This window comes from Balaenoptera musculus, chromosome 2 (assembly GCF_009873245.2).
Source record: "Balaenoptera musculus isolate JJ_BM4_2016_0621 chromosome 2, mBalMus1.pri.v3, whole genome shotgun sequence".
NCBI classification, from domain to species: domain Eukaryota; kingdom Metazoa; phylum Chordata; class Mammalia; order Artiodactyla; family Balaenopteridae; genus Balaenoptera; species Balaenoptera musculus.
In genome coordinates, this window is record NC_045786.1 from 57,608,510 (window position 1) to 57,627,128 (window position 18,619).

General features: G+C 35.1%; 1 protein-coding gene across 1 annotated transcript in view; it reads left to right on the plus strand.

Moving 5' to 3' along the window:
• The window catches only part of UBE2Q2 (ubiquitin conjugating enzyme E2 Q2), a 68,080-nt gene that overhangs the window by 6,764 nt on the left and 42,697 nt on the right, over positions 1-18,619 (plus strand). The window contains exons 2-4 of the mRNA XM_036843457.1: positions 4,507-4,608; positions 8,954-9,058; positions 16,144-16,200. Of these exons, the coding sequence (XP_036699352.1) occupies positions 4,507-4,608; positions 8,954-9,058; positions 16,144-16,200 (264 nt within the window). The remainder of the gene's footprint in view (positions 1-4,506; positions 4,609-8,953; positions 9,059-16,143; positions 16,201-18,619) is intronic.

The window sequence follows — 18,619 nt, forward strand, 5'->3', positions numbered from 1 at the left end:
TTTTTTCTCTTATGTTTATGTAGATTCCCTCTCCCTTTAAAAAAAAATCAGGTTATTTTGTTATCTGATTTTTCACTCAGTAATATTGTAGACCTTTGTCATAAACTTATTCCTCCAATGTCTTCAATTATCATATGTTGTTCTGTTATATGACTATAGCATTGAGTCAGTCGTGTCTCCTACTATCGGTGGTTTCTGTTTTCTTCTATTTTAAGTAATGCTTTGAACATTAACAGCTAGAGCTAAATCCTTGTGCATATAGGTAATATCCTTTGAAGTTTTCCTAGAAGTGATAGCTTTCTATTTTTGTTGATGAATTGGTTTTTGGAGATGTTGTAACAAATTATATTGTATAGGAACTTTTTTTTTTTCTTCCAGGTAGCAGCTTTTATTTATCAGATTGGTAAAAATGTTAGCAGGTGTGAAGTGAAATGGGCATTCTCACAGTCATGGCACAAAGTATAGTATAAATATCTATGACCCTCTAGAAAACAGTTTGGTTTCTTTTAACCCTCTCTATTTTGGCAAGATAAGTGCTGGCTACCCCGGTTGGCCAACATTGTCCTTGTTATGATAGATCTCCAAGAAAGACGGCTCTAGTCCCAGAGAAGACCCAGATTTGCCTGGTTTAGCTCATCTGACAGCTAACCACTGGGAGTAGGATAGGCTGGTAGAGACTTGTGATCAGGTTTTGGGTCAAGGGAGGGAGGTAGGAAGATGGGAAGGAGATAGGAAAACTAACCTCAGTAGAACCACAATATAGAATGATAAAAGGATGTTTCTTCCAAGGAAGAAATTCTGAGAGTGAGGGGGAAAAAGGTTGGGGGATGGGGGGCAGGCAGCAGTTATCAAGGTTTTTGGAGTCAAGACTCTTTTACACTATTAAAAATATATTGAGGTCCCAAGGAGCTTTTGTTTATGTAGGTTATCTATCAATATTTATCATTAGAAATTAAAACAAATATTTAAAATATTCATTAAGATAAACTCATTACATGTTAATATAAATGTTTTTGTGGAAAATGACCTTATGTTCTAAACCAAAAAGTTTTAACGAGAATAGTGGCACAATGTTACATTTTTTGAGGTGAATCTCTTTGATGTCTGGTCTGTCATTTGCTTCTGCATTCAATCTGTGGTGATATGTTATTCTGGTTGAAGTAATAGGAAGAAAATCCAGCCTCACACAGATACTTGGTTGGAAAAAGGAATATTGTAACAGCTATTTTAGATAGTTGTAGATATTCTTTTTGGATACTCTACCCAAACTTGTTTTTTTCTTGAACTTTGAATGGATCTTTTACCCATGATATTATGACATAATGCATTGGTCATTTGGAAAATATTGTTTCACTGAAATCTTCTAAATGTTGATACATTTCATTAGGTGACATGAAAACATTATATTCATTAATATCACCATCAACCTCATCAGAATACTGTTAGGAAGCTGTCAGGCTTATAGTGGTGGATACAGGTTTTGCAAAATTCTAATTTTTGCTTGAAAGCTTGAATTTTATCACTGGCAATAAATACTGTCCTGTGTTTTCCTTGAAATGACAGGCTCTCTTCATTCTTTTTGGAGAAAACATCTATCAAAAATACAAGTTGGAATAACCATTGTTTGTCAGTCATTCTTTCAAGTGAAAATTGTGTCCTGTGAAAGTGGTTAGTTCAGCTCACAACTCAGTCATACAAGTGCTTTTTCTCATGTGTTCTGTAGGAGTGCTCATGTGTGCTTCACATTTCATCACTTGCAATATTAAAAAGACATAAGGATTGAGATATAGTAAAATAACTGCCTCATCACAGACATTCATAAGTGAAATGCCTTTTTTTTCTTTTAAACACCTCGAATGAATGGTGGTGAATACCATGTCTTCAAGTATAGTTTGGTGTCACTGCCTTTATCTGTGCTAAGGTACCAGCAGTTAGTTTTACCCACCATTATGTCTGCACCATTGGTACAGATGTCAATGTGAAAAAAGCAATTAACATCTTAGTATTCTTGTAGAAATAGTTTGGACCTAGGAGTCCAAGGGCCCCACTTGAGAACTGTTAACATAGTTGCTTAGACCTAGTATATATCCTGTCTTCTTTTGTACAGGATTAGAAAAATATGGCATAGGTAGTAACTGATCTCAGTATTTCTTTTCTTTTTTTCTTTTTTTTGCAATTCTCATAATATGGTTTTGAGGGGTTTTAGTCCAGAGCAACAATTCATATATTTTCTTTTGCTTATGCAGAAGTTTAATCTACACAATGAAGCTGGGAATTTAGTGCTTTTTTTTTTTTAAGGCTAAAGAAAATACAAATCTAAAACAAAAAAAATGGTTTAGATGGTGTGTTCTCAAACTAGGCTGAAGAATTTAAAGAAAATGTAATAAGTAATTCTCTTTAAGAATAGGATTAATTTTGAAGACAAGTCTATCTACCTTTTAGCCTGAAAGAGGTTTGGGACACAGTAAGAGTTTGAGGAATGAGAATACAAAAATAAACCATTACTGAGTGGATATAATGATGTCCTACTTCAATACAGTTTTTCTTTCTTTAAAGAACATTTTGTAAAATGCTTTAAAAATCATCAGTTTCTGTGGCTCCAACTATATTATAGTTGAGATTCTAGTTCTCAAAGCAATGCTTCTTTAAACTGTTTCTGCAGAATTGTTGTTTCTCTATGACTAGAACCTAACTGTAGCTAATAATACTAATAATAATGGCTTTTCCCTAATATATAATAGAAAACAGTACAAATGAACAGAGTAAATGTCTGTTAATAGGTGGAAACATGTCATGCTTAGTTCATTAACTTTTAAAAATCAACACATGTAATTGTGCTTTTAAAAATATATATGTAGTAATAGCATTTCTTGGTAATAGTTTGTGTGATGGAATAAAATATTGGAATTTTATGGTTGAATTAGTTATGTATTGCTCTGCAACAAGTTTAGCAGCTTAAAACAAAATTACTTCACAGTTTCTACGGGTCAAGCATCTGTGCATGACTGACTTGGGTTCCCTGGCTCAGGGTCTCTGACAAGGCAGTCAGGGTGTTGGCTGATGCTGCAGTCAGCTCAAGGCTGGACAGGGAGAGGCTCTGCCTCCAACTCATTCATGCAGTTGTTGGTAGGATTCATCTCCTCAGGCTGTTGGTCTGAGGACCTCAGATTCTAGCTGGCTCTTGGTCAGAGGCCTCTCTTAATCCCTTGCCAAGTGGATTTGGGCCTCTCCGTAGGGAGCTGCTTCCATCAGGGAGAGCAAGTGAAAGAGCAGGGGAGGGTGAGCAAGACAGAACTTCTCCTCTTTTTGTAACCTAATTTCAGAGGTGACATCCATTACTTTTATTGTATTCTGTTTGTTAGAAGTGAGTCTTCAGGTCTAGGGGAGGGAATTATATTGTACAAGGGTGTGACTACCAGGAGGTTAAGATTATTGGGGCCATTTTAGAGGCAGCCTATTACAGTGTTCAAGAACATCATTGACCTCGATGAGCTGGAGCACACAGACAGTAGCTGTACAAGGAGAATGCCTGTCTCAGAGCCCAACTCCCGTGGCTAGTGAGCACTGGAATGCAGCCCTAAGACAGCTGTGTTGCTGTTTGTTCTGCCTTTCTAACACCTTGCTATATTTAAGAAGTAATCTTAACCTCATTTAAGAAATTTGTCCTTTAGAAGCTACAGTCTTCCTTGCAATCTAAGAAGGGATGGAAAATTATTAGGAAAAAGGCAAAATTAAATGGGATTGATTTTTAGGGGCCAACTTTCTATTGGAGAGAAATCTCAAAGTAACTTCTGTAATTATACTACTCAGAAGGCAAGTAGTATAGTGAGTAGAAGATGTAAAAAATCATTTTTAACATTTGTAAGGATTTAAAAACATGGGCCTAGATATGTATTCCTTTGCTTTATTTAAAAAATTCAGAGTTAGAGCTCATCTAGATAAATCTTAGAAATGTAGTTTTATTATATTAAAAGGCAAAAAGTAGTATGGTTTAACTCTGTAGACTGCTTCAAGGTTGGGGTTTTTTAGTTTTTGGTTTTAATTTGTTTTTGCTTTTTGAGGGATTTATTGTGATTCCAGATTTTAAAGCCCTTAAATGTTAAAGCTGGTGAATCCAGGCCATGATAGACCTTTCTTTGTAAAGAAAGGAAGCCTGTCTTCCTTGGTGCTTGCATACTTTTGATGAAGCATAACTTTTGCAGTGTATTCTCTTCTGTTTGTTTTAAATCATATTGCTTACTGGGTAAAGTCCTTTTTTTTTTTTTAAAGACTAATAAATTATGTAACATGGAACAGGAAAGATTAAACTGTAAAACTTAATTTTTGTTTAAAAAAAATCCATTAAAAATTTTGTTTCTCCACACATGGATTTTAATGTGTTACTTTTCTTTCCATGATATGTTTTACTTAAATTTGTGGTCATCTTGCCATTTAGTGGTGAGGTTTAATTGCATATCCAGGTTAGCCTGTCTGTAAATGTGTTTAACGTAGGTGTCTCTGTAACAGGAATCTTATCCATCTTCTTCACCAATATGGTTTGTGGACTCAGATGACCCAAATCTGACATCAGTTCTGGAACGTCTAGAAGACACTAAGAACAACAATTCGGTGAGAAAATAAGCCACACTACTTTTTTTTTTCTCATGAACATATAGAATTTAAGTGTTAAGAAGTAATGTGATATAGAAGCCTGATTAATGATTATTTGATAACCTGGGTTTTAGCTTCTCTAAGATTTTTTTTTTTTTTGTCCTTCATATTCTACTGTTTAATACCTGGTTTTTCATTTTTATTCCACATAGGTATAGTCTTAATTTAGATCAGGAATTAGGTGGTCTCTTTTCCATGAATCCTAATCATTAAACTAAGCAGGCCCTTTTGGTTGGGACCACTAGCCAAGGTAGGAAGTAGAAAAAGGGAAAAGGACCAAGGTAGATGTGAGTGGGAAATAATGACAGAATGACACCAATTGCTGCTTCTGTCAAGAGTCTATAACTCTGAGGTAAAAGTCAAAGGTATATAAATAAAAAGTTATTTTCTAATATATGAAACAATCTAGCTTTCCATTTTAGAAACCTGGTTTCTTTGATTATAAAACTATAAGTGACCATTGTGAGAGAACTAATAAAGTTAAAAACAACAAAAAAATGAAAATAGAAATCTTATTTTCTCTACCTGATACAACCATTAGTTGACATGATGGCTATTTTTTGTCAGTATTTTTTTCCCTTGCTAGTAAAATACACATACTCTTATACATATGTTTAAATAGTTGAGGCTGTATTTTGTATAATTTAAATGCTTTTTTAAAGTTAACATTATCATTACATTTTTCCACGATGTCACAAAGTCCTTATAGAAAAATACCAATTATTATTTGCAGGTGACATGATTGTTTACCTTAAAAAAAAAATCCAAAGGAGTCAGCTGAAAAAGCAATTTTTAAGATGACTGGTTAAAAGTTCTATTATATAAAAATCAAGTTTTCCCAAATATCAGCTATAATCAGAAAATATGGTGGACAAGTATTTTATTGACAACTCTAATTAAATTAAAAAAATTAAATACCTAGGAATAAGGTTAGGTGTGCAGGTTTTGTATCAAGAAAACTACAAAAATTTGCTGAGTAAAATGAAAGACTTGACTACTGTGTTCCTAGTTGGGCAGACTCCATATTATAAATATGTCAGTTATCTGTATAGCTTCATGTTAGTTTATAAATTGAATGCAATGCCAGTAAAAATCCCAACAGATTTATTTTTGGGACTTGACAAGTGACTCTAAAGTTTTTGAAGAGTAAGTAATCAAAAACAATAATGGAGTTGAAAAAAAATGAGGAGAGACTTGTCTGACCAGATATTGAATAAAGTAAAATATTGAGTACTGGCACTGAGCTGGACAAGTAAAGGCAGTTAGAAGTTTAGAAACAGAGTCATGCAATTGAGAATTTAGAATGAGTTAAATTGAACCAAAATACTCAATAAGGAAAGGATAGATTATTCTATTAATAGTAAATGGGAGAACTAACCATTTGGGGAATTTAGAGACTTACCTCAGATCTTTGTCACCATAAGTTAGAGGTGGTTTAAGCACATCTATTCTTAAAATTAAGAACAGAAGAACATTGGTTTATAGAGTATTATAAGAGTAATAAGAGAGCCATGAAAGTTAGAGGAAAAAATTAAAAGCTAGACAGACACATGTTCACATCTCCAGCAGGGGAGGGGCAACAGGACAGGTAAAGAGGGATAGACTTAGCTCCCTTACTGCTTAGGAGGTTGCCTCTAAAGATCTAAAGGTGTAAGTTTTGTAATAGTAGAAATGAGTGGGGTTATTTTTTGATGTCTAAAGTATCCATCAAAAAAATGCTCATAAAGTAAATCGACATAGGATATAAAATTGGATCCAATTTTATAAATAAATATTTACATAAAAGAAAAAAACCAAAACTCACACTTCACTCTTTCTTATACTCTCTGCCAGTTATTTTATAACCTAGTTTCTTGAATAAGAATAAGCTATATTTCCTCACCTTTAATTCATTTAATTCATTATAATCTGGATTCTGCCATCTTTATTGTACTAAAATTTTTACTTCTAGTTGCCAAATCCAGGACTTCTTTTTTAGTCCTAAAGTTTCTGCAGCATTTTGATACTGTTGATTCTTTCCTTACTGAAACATTCCTCCATTCAACAAACACATATTCCTTATTGTCCACCAATAAAGAGGTTGTTAAATAAAAATTACTGTATAGTTTTATGATAGAATATCATGTTGAAGTTAAGAAGAATGCAGTCAGTCTTTCCACAAGAGCACATACAATGTTCCAAGATATACTAAAGTGAAAAAGCAGGGCATAGCATATTGTCTATAATCTGGCTCCTTTAGTATATGGTGTAAAAAAATAAATATATATACCTATGCTGGATTATACATACCTTTTTTTTTCACCTGGGTGGATACAGGAAACTATTAGTAGTAGAACGCAGAAAAGTATTTTTTAAAAAATTGGCCTCTATGCCAGGCTTTGTGGTAAGTGGTGGGTATAAAAGACAAGTCATATCCCTGTCCTCTGGGAACTGATAATCTGATGAGGATTTCCATCAGATCACTGTCTCCTGTTATTATCTCTTATTATTGCCTTGCCTTGGTCTCCTCTGAGCTCTTATTCCTTGGTCTGCCTCTTTCTTCTCATTCTGCGCTTTCTCTGAGTAATCTCTTCTACCCCCAGTACTTAAATCATGACCTATATTCCAGTGATTCCTAAATCTGTATCTCTAGATAAAATTTCTCTCCTGAGTTTGAAACCCGTTATCTGTCTATCACAAGATCCAGGAAATCTTACTCAGATGTGCCGTGGCTGTTCAAAATGATTACATCTAAATTTAAACTCATCTACCTCTTAGTACGCCACCTCCCGCATCATGTTTCCCCTCAAAAATTCTCTCTGTGATTGTGAATGGGGCAGAATGAAATAATGAAACTTGTTACCCATGTCTGAAGCTGGGAACTATCTTAGAGTTCTTTTTTATACCAGTGTTTCCTGACTCCCACCCCCTCAACCCCAAACTATCTAGTAAATTTCTAAGACCTGACCATCTCCCTTCTATAAATATTGCTTAAATACTTCCTTAAATACTTCCTTCGATCCCTCAAACACTTTTTTGGGGGGAGCGTGAAGTTGAAATTCCTGGAAGGTGTGCTGCTCTGTTTCTTACTGCTTGGTGCATCTCCACCACGCTGCCGTCTTTCCCACAGTGCTACCGTAGCTCTTCCTGTACCAGGGGTTGGAGTGTTGGGTCTGTGTCCAGCTCACCCTGCCTCGTCTTTGTTATGTACTGAGCACAAAACAGAGCTTATCTGACAGATAACAAATCCATGGTGGGGCTTTGCTGCTTTTTAAGCTTGAGGATATTTTTTGATACTAATTTACTGCTCAACTTTCCTGATTTTTACTTGCTCCATTGTCCACTTTGGAAAGGCTTATTCTTTGCTTTGTTTAACCCATTCTAATTCTGTGTCTGTTTTCCTTAGTCCTTCATAAACCTGCTCCTTTCTCTTCATCTCTTTTCTTGGTTAGAGACATCCAGGAAACTGTTCCTGACCAAGTGAAGTCAGTTGCTTTACTTGCTGCCAATCATGGCTACTGATAGTGACCATTCTTCTTAAATCATAATTCTAAACTTATACATTGAAGACAATTTTTTAAACAATGAAAAACATGTTTGTGCACATAATTTACCTTGCTTACTTAAAGTAAATATGCTTTAAAAAAAATTTGGATTTAAAAATGGAAACGAGTTATTCTTTGCAGTTTTCCTAGTAAGGTCTTTTTTTGTTTGTTTGTTTGTTTAGACAAACACTTAAGAGCCTACTAAATGTCAAGTGTTTTCACAGAAGAGTTCAGTTAATCTTTACCCTTATGAGAAGGTTTTAATTTCCTTGTTTTATAGATGGGGAGACTCAAAACTCAGGGCATTAGATATTGTATCCAAGGTCACCTGGATTCCAAGGCTCTGTCTGCTAGACCACATTTGCCTCTACTTTCAAATGAATGACTGTGAAATATATAATTTTATAACCCATGTGCAGCAACACTGCCTCTGTTTTTTGTAGCCTCATTAATGTATTAATGTACTCTTGTAAGTTACTAGGAAAAGAAGTTAACAACTGAAAATTAGACAATGTCTGGTCCCCCCCTTCCTCTGCCATTTTGTTGATGTCATTCTGCTAGGTATCAGTTGTAGGTATTGCACTAAAGCCATAGTAACTTTCTTACACTAGCAGCCCCTAAAATATTTTTTAAAGACTGTTATTTTATCTGTAGGCTGTAATTGAGCAGTAATAAACTTTTCTCATTTCCTACTGGATTAGTTACAGTAGTTATAGTGTTATTCATGTCTTCTAAGGGCTCTTTAACATAATGCTTATTTACTGAAATGTGTTTTGTAGCTTCGTCAGCAGTTGAAGTGGTTGATATGTGAACTCTGCAGATTATATAACCTTCCTAAGCACCTGGATGTTGAGATGCTAGATCAACCACTACCCACGGGTCAGGTAAAGTAAAAATTCTCTAGTGTTCAAGAGCTAAAATAAATTGTCTCAAGCACAAGTAAAACTAGGATGATTTCTCATTATTATACAACTTATTTAGAACTTAGTTTTTGTTTCCCTGTTGAATTGTTTTGTTTGTTTTAGATACTAAAAATAACCTTTTCATTCTTGGGAGCTGCTCCTATTTACTATGACAGGCAAACAGTTGCCCCCTCCCTACCACCACCTTTTTGTTGTTAATGTTCCTGGTTTCCATAACTGTTCCTTGCTTCTGCAGTTGTTTGCTTTTGTTTATTCACTTACCTTCACCTGGAATGCCATCTCTCTATACCCATTTGTGCTTCTTAAGTCCTAACTCAAATGTTATCTCCTCCAAGCAGCAGAAGTAGCCACTAGCTCACCACCACTTCTAACCTCTCTGGATTTCTGGATTTACCTATTTAGGCATAATTTATTGATTTGTACTATAATAAAGATTTAGCTCTTATACCACCCACTTACCCACCCACCTCCCCTTCCTAAAACATCATTATATTTAGTCATATGAATAATCACCACTTATCATTAGAACTTTGTCATGTAGAGTTTTCTATTATATTTCCTCTGTACAGTTTTTTGTTTTGCAATGTCTTCCTTATAATAATAATTCTTAGTTTAAAAAAGTTATGTTCTGTCTCTTTTCTATGAGATCTCCCTCTCTTCTGGAGCCTTTGGTTCTTCTGCACCAGACTTGGCACGTTGTTTTCTGGGCTGGCTATTAAGCTGTCATCTTGAAATTTTTCTTGTCTCCTCTGCTGGAGTAGTAGAGCCACTGTTTCCAGATTTCATGTCTTCTTTCTTGGCTTACCTTTTCTCATTTTGCCTGAGTGAAATGATTTTACGCAAGTAAAATCTTAAAAAAATGTCAAGGGGTAATACATTTTCTGAGTTCTAACTTCTTAAAAAAAAAAGAAATATATATATATATGTGTGTGTATATATATATATGTGTGTGTGTGTGTGTATATATATATATATATGTGTGTGTGTATATATATATATATATGTGTGTGTGTGTGTATATATATATATATATATATATATATATATATATATATATATGTAGCCAGACCACCGTGGGTTTGAATCTTGGTTTAATTACCTAATTAGCTTGGGCTAATTACCTAGCAATATGTACATCAGTTTCTCATTTGCAAAATGGGGAAATGGTAGTAATACCTATATTTGGGGGGAGCTATAAAGAGTAAATGAGTTGGTACATGTAAATCATTTAGAGCAGTTCCTGATGCGTAGTAAATGCCCAATAAATGGTAACTGCTGTTGTATTCTGCCTTCACTTGACTGATAGATTTGTTGAATATATAATTCTAGGTTGAGAATAATTTTCCCTGAGAATAAATGGTAACTGCTGTTGTCTTCTAGTCAATGGTGTTGTTGAAGCCTGATGCCATTCTGAGTCTTAGTCATCTCTGTGTGACTTTGGGAAGCTTTTAGGACTTTGTCCTTTCCCTGCTGTTCTGAAATATCACAGTGGTGTACTGAGTTGTGGTTTGTTTGTTTGTTTTTCCATTTTTGTTGGGCACTCAGTATGGATGGACCTTCTCAAATTTGGATTCTTGAATCTTTCTTCTTGGGTAAATGTTCTTGTATTTTTTTCTGTGGTAACTTTCTCCCTTCCATTCTTTATTTGTTCATTTTGGAATGCCTACTAATAGGATTTTAGACCGCCTCACTTGAGTCTTTGTATCTCTTATTATCACTATATTCTGTCTCTTTGTCTTAATTTCAAATTCTGGAACATTTTTCTTATCTTTCAACTTCTGGAAATTTTATTTGAACAGTCATAACTTTAAGTTTTATTTTGGTTATTTATTGCTGCTTAACCAGTTACCCTAGAACTTAATGGCTTAAAACAACAATTCTGTCTCGCACGACTGTGTGAGTTGGTTAGGCTTAGCTGGACAGTTTTTCTGCTGACTTCACTGTGCAGTCAGATAGTGGCTGGGACTGGTAGTTATTTGGACATGTGACCGCACTGAAATGTCCAGCATGGCTTCTTCATTCACATGTCTGGTGCCTTGCTGTTTCCTCACATGGCCCTTCTGTCCACATGACATCGCTTCATTCCAGGGTCTCTTCACATGGCTTCTCTTTCTTTAGGAAGGTAATCAGAATTTTTATTTTTGGCTTCTAAGAGCACAAAAGTGGAAGCTGCCAGGCTTTCTTAAGGTTTAGATCTGGAACTGGCCCAGTGTCATTTCCACCATGTTTATTGGTTAAAGCAAGTCACAGGGCCAGCCCGTATGGTGGGAGGGGTCCATATAAGGGATGAATGCTGGGAGGTGTCGTTCACTATGGGTCCTCTCCAAAGATGAACCATAAGTTCTTGTTCTCTGATTATTCCTTATTCATAGCATTCTATTTTTATTTTTATCAATGTAATATATTCACGAGTGTCTTTAAGGAGTTACTTTGATACTCTCCCTCAAGCATCTCTATTTTTCTTTAATAAGTTTAATAAGTCTTTAATAATTTTATTTTAGTTTATCTTGGTCTTTTTTTTTCTTTTTGAAGACTTTCCTCATATATCTATTTATTCTCTATTGCTTATTCATGTTTTTTCCTTCTTTTTCTTCATTCATATTTGAGAGAGATATACTGAAAGGCTGATTGGGAGTTCTTTGTTGCCAAGACTTGTCAACTGATCACTTTTAGGAGGAATTTAAGCTGACTTCAACCCCCTATCCCCCACCCCCTATTTCCTGGCATAATCATAAATGATGGCTGGAACTATTTGGTTTCTCTGGACATGAAACCTTATCATCTCTTGCTTGAGGTAGATATGTATGCCTGAGTTTTGCTTAAGGAGAGCAGTGTGTTTTGGTGGCTGGACAGTTTGTTCTGTGTACAGGCTTTCAGTTAATCTATGTTTTCAATCCTATCCATCACTCCTGCTGTCGAATGTACCTGGTGTCTGAGTCTAGAGCCTCTCCAGGGTGCTGTGGGACAAATTAGCCTCCTGATTATCTCCTATCCTATGGCTTTACTTGTTTGCTCCATTAATTACCATTCTTCCATTCACTGTCATCTTCTAGCATGAGTGAATTCTTTTTTCTGCTGGTAGCCCCCTTTTATTTTTTGTTACCATTGTGTGTTTGTACAGTGTTTATTCTTCATCGTATGTCTTCATTGTAATTCTAGTGGAGCCTCAGGAAAGAGATGGGAGAAGAATATATTTTATGTTCAATCTGCTTCTTTAGAATGTCTGCAACTTAGGTTTTTAACTTAATATATCGTGGACACAGTACATATAGATCTACCTTGTTTTTCACGACTGCATATAATTCCATTCACAAGATATAACTTGTGAATTACATGAAGAAATTTCCTAATTTTGAGTCATCCTTGCATTCCCATAATAAACGTTCAGCACCTACATAGGTTGGTAGTTGGGGGTGGAACACAATAGATATGATGCTTTATTTTTGGATTTTTATACTTTAAGTGAGATTGTAATATAGTCTGTTTCCTTTTAAGCTCTTCTTGTTTCATTTTGGTATCAGGGTATAAGCAGTCTCATGACTTGGGAGGCTTTGTGTTTTTTTCCTAAGATCTAGAACAGTTTTAATTTTTCAACTGGGGGCAGTTTTTTCTCCCATGGGACATTTGGAAAGATCTGTCTATATTTTGGATTGTCACAGCTGGCCGGGTTGGAGAAGTGTGCTATTGGCTTTTTGTGGGTAGACAGGATGTTACTAAACATCCTGCAACGTCAGGACAGTTCCCCACAACAAAGAATTATTTGGCCCAAAATATCAATAGTTCCAAGGTTGAGAAAGCCTGATTTAAACAAAGATCTGAACCTGATCCATTTTTCTCTTCTGTGTATTAGTCTATTTAGATTTTCCATTTCTTCTGTCAGTTTTAGTAATTTTAGGTTCTAAAAAATTGGTAACTTTATCTATACCTTTGAAGCTGTTGGAAAGATGTGCAGAGTATTCACTTTTTGCATCATCTTCATCTGTGGTTATAATCCTGAAGTTTTCTTCATTACTTGTCGGAGGCTTGTCTGTTTTATTATAATGGTCTATTGAAAGAACTGGCCCTTAGTTTTATTTGTTAAATCGAATGTTTTTCTTTTTCACTCCAGTCTTAATAATTTCTCCTTTTTCTTTTTTAGTTTACTGGATCAATATGATTTAAACTGCTTTTTTATCAAACATGTAAGGGTGTTCGTTTTCTTCCGAGTGCTGTTTGACTTTATTGCACAGGTTTTAAAATTTAGTATACTTATTTTCTAAATAGTTTGTATTTCCTAAGTAGTTTGATTCCATCTCTTGTTTGTATTACTCTTATATTTTGCAAGAAAAAGTTCAAAATAATAGTATTGAAAGCATATAGACATAGGTTTAGTATAAAAGTTATGGTGAATACCTGACAACTATACCACCTAGCCACCACCCAGGTAAAGAAATAGAACATTGCTAGCACTACAGAATCTTCTGCAGGCTCCTTCCAGATTATCATTCGCTTGTATGCTAATCCTCTCCTTACTTTTCTCTAGTTTTATCACTCATATATGCAACCCTGAACAATATGGTTTAGTGTTGCCTGTTTTTTGAACTTCATATTAAGAGTTATACTATGTATTCTTTCATGTTTGTCTTTTCTCACCATTGTGAGTATATTCATTTATATTGTGTGTAGCTGTAGTTCTTTTTCATTGCTGTATTTATTCCATTGTTTGAGTGTACCATAACATACTTATCCATTTGACTGTTTACTGACATTTGGGTTGATTCCAGTTTGCCATTAGGAACAGTGCTACCATGATCATTCTTGTCTGTAGTACATGGTACACCCGTGCAAGTATGTCTCTGGGCATGTATTTAAGAGTGGATTACTGGGGCATGAGGGTCCATTTCTTCTTAAATTCAAGAATTATTTAGAAAAAAAATTTTTTGAAAGATTCTCAGATGGCTTTGGGGTTTTTCGTTTTTCACTGTGGTCAGAGAATATGGCCTGTAACCTTTCAGCTGCATTAGCAGCAATTGCTTAGACTTAACCATTGATGTTGCTGTTGTCTTCGCTTATTGCTGTTTCTTGTATTCCATGGTTGCCCCTTTCTGAAATACATCCCTGAATAATGTCTTTTTTTCTAGAAAGGATTTGTGGGGATGTATATGAAGAGTGTTCCTTGAATACTGTGTCTGTTTTTATTATTCATTTAACAAGTATTTATTTGACTCTGTGTACAGTACTCTATGTAAGTGCTGAGGATCCAGTGCTGAACAAACACAGGTATGGCTTCCATCCTGATGGAGCTAGATATCGAATTCTAAGTTCATAATTGACTCTCTTCCAAGTTCTTTACACTTTTTTCTTCTGGTATTTGTTGTTACAGATGAAAAGTCTGATGCCTGTCTGATTCTTAGTTCTTTATATTTTTTCTTTCTGGAAGTCGGCATGGTTTTTTTCTTTAACTGTGAAGTATGGGGTTTTACTTTTCAACATTCCTTCGGGGCATTCAGAGCCACTTGCTATTATGAAGTCCTTCTTTAGGTTGGCAACATTTGTCTCTTTCTTTCCCTCATCTTCTGAATGAATGCTGGATGAATATTTGACCTCTGTATTCCCATCTCCATTTCCCTAACTCTTTTCTTATTTTAATCACCTTCTCCCCATCCCACACCTCCTTTTTCTCCACATTTTAGGGGAATGTCACAGTTTGGTTGTCTTCTTTAGTCATAAATATTTTGTTCAGTTAGGTCCATTGTTCTCTCTGACCCCTCTGAGTTTTTTTTTTCTTTGAGGGGAGACCTTTTTGATTTCCCAGAACTTTCTTGTTCTTTACATAGTAATCTTGTTAGGTTTTGTGGATGCAGTATCTTCTCAATTACTGCTAAAGATTCCAATTATTAGATTTTTAAATTCTCTTTTATTGCCTTCATTAATAATGCTTCAGGTCACTTTTTCTGCTTGTTCAACTTGGTGCCTTTCTTTCAGATTGCTGGTTTTCTTCAAATATCTGGTGATGCTTGGTTATCTACTCATTTATAGATGAGGTATACCATTGATCAGTGTCAGTTGTTATGAGTGTCCTCAGCAATTGTCAGTCTTCTCTGCTATGGCCTCCCCTTTCTGGTTTTGCACACCTGTGCTCTGCCTGTGGCACGTGAATGGGGAGGTGCTGGCAGGTGGACTTTTCCAACTCCTGAGTAAAAGGGAGAGATAAATCTGTTAAGAAATTTCTGCTGCATTGAGTTACATTAAAAAATTGTCTTTTCTCTCTGGTTCTGACACACTAAGAGGCCAGCAAGGTTGGCGTCCTATATGAGTATGATCCTTACCAGCTGTAGTTGGAACAAATACAGCAAGAATTTCTAGGGGAAAAAAATCCTACTAAGTTTTTATATATTGTGTCCTAGAGAACTGTGCTCTGGTCCAGGAAGCTTGTCTTTATGAACTCTGACAAAACTAAGTATGAAGGCCCTTCTTAAAACCTCATCAGATTCGTTGTGAATGAGTGTTAAATTGTGTCTCATATAGAAATATATGTGTCTCATATAGAAACGGTGATCCCTTTATAACTTTTAGTTTTGTGCAGTGTCTATGGCTGTGCAACACATTTGACCTTTTAAAATGTAAGCCAGTAGCATTTATGGAAAGATTCAGGCTTTTCAAAACTAAAAAGGTAGATATTTTAAGAAACCCATCGTCTGGGGTATTTTAAGCAAAAGAAGCCATTAGCCTTATACACATAGCTATATGTGTAAGATGTTTTTTGACTTTAAATTAGAATATGTTTAAAATTTTTTTCTGTTTTGCTTTATATTTGACTAATTGCCTTTCTTAATTTCTAAGGCATCTATTAAGTTGAATTTTTCAAAATTGTTTCTTCTTAAAAAGCTGATAAATATTATTTGTCAAATCAAAGCTGAATTTAAAAGTAAATGTTTCAACTTTAATAAGCTCTTAGTGGAACTGCAGTGACAGATGATTGATAGTTTGTCCCTAAAATCTTCTGATGTACTCAGTGTGTGCTTACTTGTTCTGTGTAGTCCTGGCAAACTCTTTTTTCTTTGCAGAATGGGATAGCAGAAGAAGTGACTTCAGAAGAGGAGGAAGAGGAAGAGATGGCTGAAGTAGGTATTCTATATAAGAATAACATTTCATAACTATCTTCACTTTTGAACATTTTATTAATTTTCTAATCTCCTTTATAAACCATTGTTAATGTGGAATAATGAGAAGCACATTGAATTTGGAATTTAAAACAATTTCTAAAATCTGACTTTACCTCTAATTCATGGTATGCTTTTTAGCAAATTGCTTATTTGATGTCCTTGGATTTGATTTCATGGAAAATAAGAGCTCTTAACATTTAGCACTAAAATTATATTTACATTTAATAGTAATCAGTACTTAACCTGATTTGGTTTAACAATAGGAACTACGAAGTTTCAGAAGTTTTGTGTTTGAATAAAAGGAGAATTTGACATTTCAGCGACTATTCACTAGAAGTAATGAAAACTATCTCATGTTGAAAAATCATCTAAGAATATCAAAGAGGAAATTCCAAAGACACTGAGCTTAAATCAGTTTAGTTGCCAGCCATTGATAAAATTTTAGAGGTTTTCAGGCTCTGAATCTTTGTGTTTAAATTCAAACTTCATAATGAAAATCTGTGTCTCTACATTGACCTGATAAAAAGGATTTGAGTTCCACAGTCTTGGTTTTAAAACATTTTTCTGTTTGGATCTTAGAATTAATTTAGGTTATTACCTTAAATCTAAAATACACTTCTTAGAATGCCTTAGAACTAAAGTAGTTGTTGGTTTGTTTTGTGAGTCTCTAAGTAAAATAGTTCTTAACATTGTCCAGTTAGAATGATTTTTTGGGGGATAGATTTTTTTTTTTAATGTTTTCATGCAGTTTAACTTAGGAATAAACTGCAAGAAAACATTAAACTGGGACTTCCCTGGTTGCGCAGTGGTTAGGAATCTGCCCTCCAATGCAGGGGGACATGGGATCGAGCCCTGGTCTGGGAAGATCCCACATGCTGCAGAGCAACTAAGCCTGTGTGCCACACATACTGAACCTGCGCTCTAGAGCCCGTGAGCCACAACTATTGAGCCCACGTGCCACAACTACTGAAGTCCACACACCTAGAGCCCATGCTCCGCAACAAGAGAAACCACCACAATGAGAAGCCTGTGCACCTCAATGTAGAGTAGCCCCACTCGCCGCAACTAGAGAAAGCCCGTGCACAGCAACAAAGACCCAACGCAGCCAAAAATAAATAAAAAATAAAGTAAGTAAAAAAAAAAAAAAAAAAATTAAACCTTTACCATGGGTCCGATGTACAATAAAGTAGACATTGTACTCAGTGAGTTTATGTACCTTTCTTTTTTCCCCTCACAAGATAATATAAAGAAAGGACAGCAACATTTAGAGAAATCTAGAAAGGTAGGATGGACTTGGGAGATGTCAAATTAGGATAGGTGAAAAGATATTCTAGGCAACTAAAATAATGTGGTAAAAAGGCCCAGAACAACCCTGGGCATGGTGTGTTTGGGTGCATTGGAGGCTGTCCTTTTGGGAGAAGGAGATTGCTGTATTGGAGTCTTGGAAAGCAAGTTTGGCTAGAAAAGGCAGATGGCTAAGTCTTGAATTAGAGACAAACATGTTTATATTTGGTGTGATTGTTGATAAGGCCTTAAGCAGAGAATAGTGTACAGTGAATATTGTTTTGTAAAGACGATAATGATGAATTCTGTTCTGTGTTGATTAATACTCAAGTGGAGAAATTTTGTGCACTAGAACATGACTGAGGTTGAAGTTGGAGGAGGAGGAGGAGGAGGAGATACAGGCCAAGGGTATTTGTGAGAACTCTGAAGAAAACAAGTGTAGGACAGAAAATTGTAGCTGAAAGGTGCAAACCAGGGGAAGGGAGCTCCATGAAGCATGAAGTCATAGACAAGGTATGAATAGGAAAGGAATGTAATAGGAGTTGAAGAGATGGCAGTCCAAGAAAAAGACCATTGAGTCTGGACAAAAGTGGTCTAAATTAACCTGGTCTAGAAATCACAGTGAATTAGTCTGCTTGATAAAGTGGAGATAAAGTATAAACTACTTCTTTAGAGATTTTGATGATTGAGGTAAAGTTAGAAGTAAGATAATAGAAAAAGGTTAGGATTTATTATACAAATCTATGCAGAATTTTTAAATATGTAAGAGCTGATGTTAAGGGAAAGGAGGGAGAAGAATGATGTAGTGATTAAAGATGTTGGCTTAGCGATATTCAAATTCTTTTTCTAACTTTTTTCCTAATTATAAAAATCAATAGGTGCTCACTACAGAAAACTTGGAAAAAGAAAAGCACTAAATGTCTCTAGTGATAATTATTAGTATTTCAGTATGTGTCCTTCTATTCTCTTTTTTTCTGTGCTTATTTTGGCATAATTAAGATTCTATATATTCATTTTTATATTCTGTTTTTTTCACTTCATTATTGATACAGAAGAAACCATTATGCTCTGTTGACATTTTAATGGTCTTCTG